The sequence below is a fragment of the Microtus ochrogaster genome, unplaced genomic scaffold (genome assembly GCF_000317375.1).
Source record: "Microtus ochrogaster isolate Prairie Vole_2 unplaced genomic scaffold, MicOch1.0 UNK99, whole genome shotgun sequence".
NCBI lineage: Eukaryota > Metazoa > Chordata > Mammalia > Rodentia > Cricetidae > Microtus > Microtus ochrogaster.
The window spans coordinates 28566-37201 of NW_004949197.1; the positions used below are offsets into that span (position 1 = coordinate 28566).

An 8636-nucleotide genomic window follows, 5' to 3' on the forward strand; every position below is an offset into this window, starting at 1 on the left:
TGAAAAGAGTAAATTGACTCTGCCCGCAGCCTTGGATCTTTGTGAGGCTGTGGTCTGAAACTTGTCCCCCAACCCCTTCCTACTGTCCTCTGAGGTAAGATAGCATACTCAACCATATCTGTCTGTTCATAGCACAATAACATAGGCACTGCCATGATCCTTCACCCACATACAACTTTTGAAGGGCCTGTGAGGCTGTGTGACCCGTGCTACTGGAGGAATTTCATACACAGGCTCCACCCAGTAAAGAGAATTACCAGGCAGAAGACAAAGAGCAAAGTCCTGTCACAGGAGGAGGGGAGATTTATATCTACCAGACCAGGCAGTTGCAAACACCAGTGTCCCGGGACACACACCACCTAGAGCTGCTATCATGGACGTCCTGGTCCCATTTCTGCAGCTACTGGTGCTGATCCTGACACTTCCCCTGCACCTGCTGGCTCTGCTGGGCTACTGGCAGCCTGTATGCAAAACCTATTTCCCCTACCTCATGGCCAAGTTAACAGAAAATGCCAACAAGAAGATGGAAGGCGAGAAACGGAAACTCTTTAGCCCGATAAAAGATCTGAAGGAGACCAACGGGAAAGTGACCCTGCTGGAGCTGGGCTGTGGCACTGGTGCCAACTTCCAGTTCTACCCACCTGACTGCAAGGTCACCTGTGTGGACCCGAACCCCAACTTTGAGAAGTTCCTGACGAAGAGCATGGCTGAGAACAGGCATCTGCAGTACGAGCGCTTTATCGTGGCCTATGGAGAGGACATGAAACAGCTCGCTGACGGCTCCATGGATGTGGTGGTCTGCACCCTGGTGCTGTGCTCTGTAAAGAGCCCAAAAAAAGTCCTCCGGGAAATCCAGAGAGTCCTGAAGCCGGTGAGCAAAGGGAGAAGGGTATGGGCCCAGGGCAGGTGAGCATGGCATTGGCAACTCCAGAGTTCAGGACCACGGGATGAGGAAGTTGATGTAACCTACCCTCTGGCAGCAAAAAAAAAAAAATGCCGTCAGAATGTCATGGTCCATGGTCGATAACACCAGGCATCTTCTTGTGGATAGGAGATCTGTGGGGGTGCAATGGATACTTCAGAAACACAGGGGGTGCTGTTCAGTACAGTGGTGAGGAGAGCTGGCATGACGCTGACGGCAGTGAGGCCTAAATTGGTGTCTGGAGACTTACGGTGTAGAGGAGGTGGGGGAATCAAAGTGTTCTAGTGCAGGAAGTGGGGGGGACAAAGACTTTCAGTGGAAATGTTAGGGGGCAGCAGAGTTTCTGAGAGTTTGAGCTGGGTGTGAAAGAAAGGAATTTGGGATAATTTCCAAAGTTTCTGGCTTGCACAACTGAAGGGAAAGCAGATAAAATAAATAGTCACTAGCCGGCATGGGAAGCTCTGTTCTGAACACGTTGGGTCTCGGGATTTGCTGAGACATCCATGCAGAGAAGCCACGCAGGTCATTAGAAGTTCAGGTCTGGAAGTCAGGACAAGATGTGGCCTGGAGAAAGAGCTATGGACAGTATGACCGGTTAGTGGGAATTCAGTATGGGAATGCGTGACTCCTCTGGGAAGAGGACACTGGGAGAGAGAGCTTGAAGGAGCCCTGCTGTAGTCAGAACCCTGGGGTGTCTCGGTTGCACTAGACACCAGAGTCTTAGCAGAGGCTGGGATCACGTCTCTAGCTGGCAGGTATGTCTAACCCACAGGCCCCGGTTAACTATGAAAGTGGCCCAACCCAAAACTGTAAACATTTAAAATACAATGAGACTTTTTTTAATTTTTTAAGGATTTATTTATTAATTATGTATACAGCATTCTATTTGCATGTGTCCCTGCAGGCCAGAAGAGGGCACCAGATCTCATTACAGATGGTTGTGAGCCACCATGTGGTTGCTGGGAATTGAACTCAGAACCTCTGGAAGAAGAGTCAGTGCTCTTAACCTCTGAGCCATCTCTCCAGCCCTACAATGAGACTTTTTGGATGACTTTTTATAACTCAATCACAAAGTTCTTGAGTATGAACACAAGAGACAACAGGTGTCATGTCACAATAACAGAAGGTTACACATATGAAAGAACCCTCAATTGCTCTTGCTCCCCTACTGTACAAGTCACTTTAGTGATTCTATAAAGATCTCTTACCAGTCATGGCCGCCCAGTTACCAGAGGCTCCTTTCGTGTCCTGTGAGGAGGGCAGGAGCTAGACATACAATGTCAGGAACAGTTTGCCCCCCACAAAGTCTCAGGCCAGAAGCTCTTACTCCAGAGAGACGGGTCTGAAGGAAGGAAGGGGGCATGAAGACCAACAGTACAAGATGGGCTGGATAAGTGACCTTCACCTCCTCCCAGGGAGGACTACTCTTCTTCTGGGAGCACGTCGCCGAGCCTCGGGGAAGCTGGGCCTTGATGTGGCAGCAAGTTTTTGAGCCTACCTGGAAACACATCGGGGATGGTTGCCACCTCACCAGAGAGACCTGGAAGGACCTTGAGCAGGCACGGTTCTCCAATATCGAAATGGAATGGCAGGCCCCTCCCTTCTGGTGGTTACCTGTGGGGCCCCACATCATGGGAAAGGCTGTGAAATAACCCTCCAAAAGGAGTCCCTCTGCTCCCTCCCTGCCTGTAGTCAGAAGCCACCCCAGTCAAAGAAGGAGAAAACCTCCTTGGCGCGCGGCGCCACCGCCGCCGCTGCTGCCAGGGTGACCCTTAGCCTCAGTCCCGTTTGCAGTGAGGCACTTTCTCCAGAGGCACCAAACTATACGGTGCCAAATTTTGCCCAGCCACCTTCTAGGACCTCTACTCTCCCTTTCCCTTAGCCACGTGGTAAAGTTCTCACTGCCGTCCTTCCAACACTACACCCATGTGCCCCTCGGAACTGGTCACATGTCGATCGCGTGTGTTCCCCGCCAGGCCACCTCAGCCTCCCTCCCTATCACCCACTTTGTGCGGAGCTTCAGGGGGGCAGAGGGAAGCTAAACCCTCAAGATAAAAGAAAAGCACTCAATAAAGCAACCAGCGTTTTTTTTTTTTATTGTCAAATTCTTTTTAATAAATAGACAAAAACCACTAGGCTGGTACAGCACACTAAGGTCAGAGGACAGCGAGGATTAGGTAAGGAAGAGCCCCTGAGACAGCAACAAGAGACAGCGACACGCTCTCTTCCCTGACCCTCTGTCTAAGGCACTTTGGGGAAGACATGCTATTCAGGGTGGATGAGAGAAGGAGATCGGACCCCTACTCCCCATCCTGCATTCCCATCCTTCCAGCCACGCCCACAGCCCATCCCTGATACGCCCCGCCCCCTCGTCTCACAGCATTCTAAGGGGAAGTTGGAGGGGTGGTTCTCACGGCGGGAGAGGTCTGTGCCCCTGAGGAAGTAGAGTCTGCCGTATCTCGATGTGACGCCAACAACCCACCCCACTATTTCCATCCCAAGAAGCCCATCTTGGGAAAGGGTGGAAGGGATTCAAAGGCCAGGCCTGGAATAAGGGAAGTTAAGCAGAGGCTGGCACCGGAGTTCCATCAGGAGCCACATCGGCATCTAGGATGGGGCGGGCGTCAGAACCCTCCCACTGGGTGCCGCCCCAGTTACTCCTCTGGATGGTGCCTGTCTTCTCTTCCTTGAACTGCTGTCGGTCTTCCCGAAGGATCTTCACTGCGTGGTACTGGGGCACAGTGGCCTCCGGGTGCTTTACGCGCTTGAAGAATCCCAGCTGTGAGGACAGCAAGACAGACCATGAGAAGAAGCCTGCAGAGCTGAGAGCCCTTAGAGCCCCTCACCGTCTCCGAGCCAGAAAGCTGAAACGAAAGTGAGGTAGGCTGGCCAAATTCCAACACAGTGGCAAGTCCCCAGCTTGCTACCATCAGTACCAGGGTCCAAGGTTCTCATTCACAGCCAAAGGAAGACCAGAAGGAAGCCCAAGGTGTAAAACCAAGGAAATCACCCTTGGTCCCTGAAAGAGAGGCTTAAAACTGAACACCAGGGCCTCCCATGCTTTCCTCTCCCACCCAGGTTTCTTAAAAAAACCTCAGTAATGTCTCCTAGAACTCAAGATCCAAGGGATAAAATAGCATCCCAGACCCCCCCCCCCAAAACCCTGAGTGATGACTCATAGCCATACATACACCTGTGTGCTTGCACACCGAATTGCAGCGCCTTAGGCCAGGGCTCTTGCGTCCATGAATACAGTAGCTTAACCCCTCACCTACCAAAGTGGTGTGGGCCCCTTGCACAATGAAATTCAGAACAGCCAAGACTCCTGCATGCTCAGACGGCACAAGATCTCCTTGTGCAATCATCTCTGCACACTCGTTCCCACAGAAAAGACATGCATGGAACTCCACATGCCCACATGCTGGCACTCCCAGCCTACTTGCTCCCTGTGCATGCTGGGTTGTGTGCTCACACTGAAAAACTTCACCTTTGCATTGCTCCTTACCTCAAATATTCGGACCCTCATCTCCCTCGTACACACCCCTCTCTTTACTGAGCCCCTCCCAATGCCGGATCTGTACTTAGACACACACACACATAGATACACACACATGTTCATACACATGTGCACACACAGCAGTTACCCCACAGTCCCTGGACCCCCAACTTCCATGGCCGAGGGCTGCACGGCCAGATGGGCTCGGTGATAGCTGGTTGGAAGTGGTGAGCTCGAACTGTTGCGATGGAAGAAGCCACACTGGGATGTTGAGGGAGAAGGGGAAAGAGGCAGACGATGGGAAGGCTGAGGAGGGAGGGAGACTTTGTATCTGCCTGTCTCCCTTCTATGGGAGTAGTGCATGGGACAGGCATCCCGATCAGAAGGCATCTGTTGTTCCTAAGACCGGGCAAGTTCTCAACAGCATTGATGGCACTCCAGAGCTGGCCCGCTGATGACACACCCAGCTACAGAGCCTAAGGATGTGCTCGGTTCTGCACAAGCCTCCTACGTGGCATGTGGCTCAGGGATGGGCCCGGGTGGAGCATGAGAGCCCCTGTACTAACATGTGCATGTGTGTGCTTTTATGTTGAGCCAATGTTATGTTACAGCTCTGTCAGAACAAGAACAGTCCCATACGAGGCAGCTCCCATTGAGCTCCAAGCAGTTCCCTGGAGCCTGTGCTCCACACTATAGGCCTTGGTCACAGCTTCCTTCCCAACGTTTGCTGCCACACTGTGGCTAAATTGGACCACACTTTCCTACTCCTGAGACTCCAACCATCCTTAGTTCTTCTGGAAGCCTCACATGACACTGCCCCATCTCCCCACATCCCTATCCTGCCACTTCACCGTCTGAGGCCCAGCTCTTGGGACCTCAAAGCCTTCCTTCTTCTGAGTTCCCACCATCTCAACTCGACACTTCTGCCCCATATCCTTAACTACAAGGCTCCCGCACTCCCACTGGACTACACAAGCCTTGAGGACCAGGTCTGCACAGGAGCCAACTCCGAAACATCCTGAGCAGACGGAGTTCCTGGGTCATGCAGGGTAGGAGCTGCTGGATGAACCTGTGTGAGTGAGCGGCCAGCCACCTTCCTCTAATCCCAGTTCCCACTGGCTCCATCCCTCCCCGGGCCTCACCTTCCACAACAGCAGCACCAACAGGGCCAGCACCAGCAGCCCAGCCAGCACTGCCAAGAGGATAACCCACCAAGGGACTCCTTCTGCGACCACAGCCACAGGGTCCAAGTACACCATCACCGGGATCTGAGAAACAAGGAGTCAACAGGGCAAAAGCTGGAGTGAGTAGGAAGCAGGAAAGTCCCCCACCGGCCCGTCCTCCAGCCTGGCAGGCAGCTCACCATTGTGGATGCATCTCTGAGCAACAAGTTCTTGATAGAGGACTTCACTGTGATGTTGGCTCGGACGATGACTTCCAGGGACTTCACGGCTATGTACTCCTAAGGGATAGGGAAGGAAGGAGACTTCTAAATGCCCATGTTCTTCCCAATCCTCTCCAGCCACTGACACCACAGATGAAATGGTGCCGCCGACGCAGAGGGCAGGCGTTTCTGCCTGGCTTGGCTTTAGAGAGTGCTGCATTAGGACTGGGAAGAGATAGAAGCAAACTCCAGGGGGCGGGGTTTGCAGAAGCCATCCAGCCTGGAACCCGGTGGTGCCCTCACCTCCAGAAAGGTGCTGTTCCAGAGCCGACCCCAGACATGTAGCACGGCCGCTCGATCAAAACTGTAGAGCGGGCAGCTAAACACCACACACTTGGCCGTGCCCTGGGCACAGTCCTGTGGAGAAGGATAGGAAGACGCTGAGCCGACAGGCCCATGGGTAGCCATCTTTCCCATGTTCCTCAATGGACCTCAAATTCCTCTCTTCCAGGAAGTCTGCCTAGGCTAACCCTCTGGCCCAAAATAGCTGCCTACCTCAAACCTGGGCCTTAAAACACATCAGAAGGGGTCTTCCACTCCCAAGCAACAGGCAAAGTGACTTCCTGAGTTGATATCTACTCTGCTTATTGTCTCAATAATTAAGCACCCAGAACCTACCAGGCACTTAGCTCATTTAAGCTCCAAATCTCCTGCAAGGTACTTTCTTTTTAAGACAGAGTCTCACTGTGAAGCCAAAGTTATCCTAAACTTTATCCTTCCATCTGGGCTTCTAAGTGCTGAGGCTGCTCTGGTGTGGCCCACTGTTTTTCAAAAGAAGAAGCTGAGTCTTGAGGAAGGCCACCAGCCTACTTCAGGTCATAGAGCTAGCAAACGTGTCCAGTGGTGTCAGACATGGTGGCACACACCTTTAATCCCAGCACTCAGGAGGCAGAGGCAGGCGGATCTCTGTGAGTTCAAGACCAGCCTGGTCTACAGAGTGAGTTCTGGGACAACCAGAACTACACAGAGAAACCCTATCTTAAAAAACCATTTTAAAACATCTGAGATATTACACAGGTGAAACAAGCCAGGTACAGGTGAAAAAATACCACATGGTCACCCAGATGTGACCTCTGAAAGAAGACATGTACATGCGGTTTTCACACCTACATGCGGGCAAAACACGCATGCACGTGAAAATTTAAAATAATAGAATCATTTTTAAAAAAATAAAGCCAGGAAAAAAGTAAATAATAAATAAGTGCAGGCACGGGGGCATACGCCAGTAATTCCAGCATCTGAGAAGAAATAAAAGGATTTCAGTTTGGAGGGACGCCCGGGCTGCATAGCACAGCAGCCCTTCCCCTCTCAAAAGAATGAAGAGCTGGGCCACAGTTCAGCAGTAGAGTGTTTACCTGGCATAGAAAGGCCCTAGTTTGGTCTCCAACCCTGCTGGGAGGGAACACCCTGTATTTTATAGAATGATGCGCTGCTTGATTCTAAAATACGAATAAGCACAATTAATGGATAACTGGACATGGTGACACATACTTCTAATCCTAGCACTGTGAAGGCTGAGGTAGGATTGCCGTGAGTTCAAGACTGTTTCTAGACTGGGCTATGGTGGCACACGCCTTTAACCCCAGCACTTGGGAGGCAGAGGCAGGCGGGTCTCTGTGAGTTTGAGGCCAGCCTGGTCTACATAGCAAGTTCTGGGTCAACCAGAGAGACCCTGTCTCCAAATATAAAGAAGAAAAAAAACTTTTTTTCTAAATAAAGAAATATTAAATAAAGAAACTATTTCAAGGTTCTTGTTAAACAGGGAGTCTCTCGGAGCTGTCAATCCTGTGGAGGAGGCGGGACTAGATGTCTCCCACAGCAGCGAGTTCCAGATGCAGCACAGCTGCCTGCGTTCTTTAGCCTCGGGTTAGGTATCAAAGGGGCATGGGGAGGCAGACAAGACGTGACAGAGTTCACCATCCGCTTACGGCGACTGGCCAAGGACCTCCATAATTAGCATGCTCCACGCCTAGGCTTAGCTCAACGCCCCAGTGTCCCTAACTGACATCTGTACCACACTCCACTGTCTGCACCAACCTAGGAGGAACAGAGCGCTCAACAAATCCAGCTAAATACCAAAACTATGTGGGAGAGAGGGAAGCCAAGCTGTTCAAAGGGGATAGACAGAAAACTTAGCCAATCTTGTGTATATACTAGAACCTTAATTATGAGAACACGAAACACTGTAATCCCATGCCTGTAATTCCAGCCTTTGGAAACTGGAGGCAAGAGGATGAGTTCACCCCAGCTCCTTACAAAACGCAGTGTTTTAGATAAATGAGCAGGGCCGCTGCTTTGCTACCTAGCTGGCCCTGAAGTGCACACCGGGAGTTGCAGGGTCTGAGGTGTCAGGAGCTGCCTCACGGGTACTGTCTCCCTCCAACTGTCCCTGGCGTCTGAGCACCACATGCCTCGCCAGGTGACTCCGTGGATGCCCAGCTCCCTGACCCTCACTGTGGCCGTGCCAGGTGACTCCGTGGATGCCCAGCTCCCTGACCCTCACTGTGGCCGTGCCGTAGCCGTGTTGCCCTCACCAGGGTGATGTTTCTCTTTCTCTCGGCAGAGGATACTGGCCACCAGGATGTGCTGGGCTCCAGCTTCTCTGGAGGCTCCTCTGGCCTCAGTGGTTCCAGCTCTCGCCGCCTCCTATCCCTGCTGTCCACATCCTGGAAGGCACAGTGAGAGTTCCTTCAAATACTGCAACCACCCAAGATGGCTGCAACATCCACACATACCCCGCCCCCCGCTGCGCGACATCCCTCCCACGCTCTACC

The 8636-nt window shown here is 52.1% G+C and overlaps 2 protein-coding genes across 5 annotated transcripts in view; one reads left to right on the top strand and one right to left on the bottom strand.

Annotated features, from left to right (window-relative positions):
* The first annotated feature begins 308 nt into the window (after positions 1-308).
* On the top strand, positions 309-3013 carry Mettl7b (methyltransferase like 7B). Its single transcript, XM_005371149.3, has 2 exons — positions 309-871; positions 2338-3013. The coding sequence occupies exons 1-2, from the start codon at positions 374-376 to the stop codon at positions 2572-2574; spliced, it is 735 nt and encodes a 244-aa protein (XP_005371206.1). The 5' UTR covers positions 309-373; the 3' UTR covers positions 2575-3013.
* Positions 3003-8636, bottom strand: part of Itga7 (integrin subunit alpha 7) — a 20532-nt gene continuing 14898 nt past the window's right edge. For all 4 annotated transcript variants that reach the window (XM_005371148.3, XM_005371147.3, XM_026778034.1 and 1 more), the window contains 5 exons: positions 8397-8528; positions 6106-6219; positions 5782-5880; positions 5561-5686; positions 3003-3701 (listed from right to left, as the gene is read on the bottom strand). In XM_005371148.3, coding sequence (XP_005371205.1) covers positions 3483-3701; positions 5561-5686; positions 5782-5880; positions 6106-6219; positions 8397-8528 — 690 coding nt within the window. In that variant the 3' untranslated portion in view covers positions 3003-3482. The remainder of the gene's footprint in view (positions 3702-5560; positions 5687-5781; positions 5881-6105; positions 6220-8396; positions 8529-8636) is intronic.

Coding starts and splice junctions, on each gene's coding strand:
- Mettl7b (XM_005371149.3), top strand. CDS start 374: ATGGACGTCCTGGTCCCATTTCTGCAGCTACTGGTGCTGATCCTGACA. Junction 872..2,337: donor TCCAGAGAGTCCTGAAGCCG/GTGAGCAAAGGG, acceptor ACCTCCTCCCAG/GGAGGACTACTCTTCTTCTG.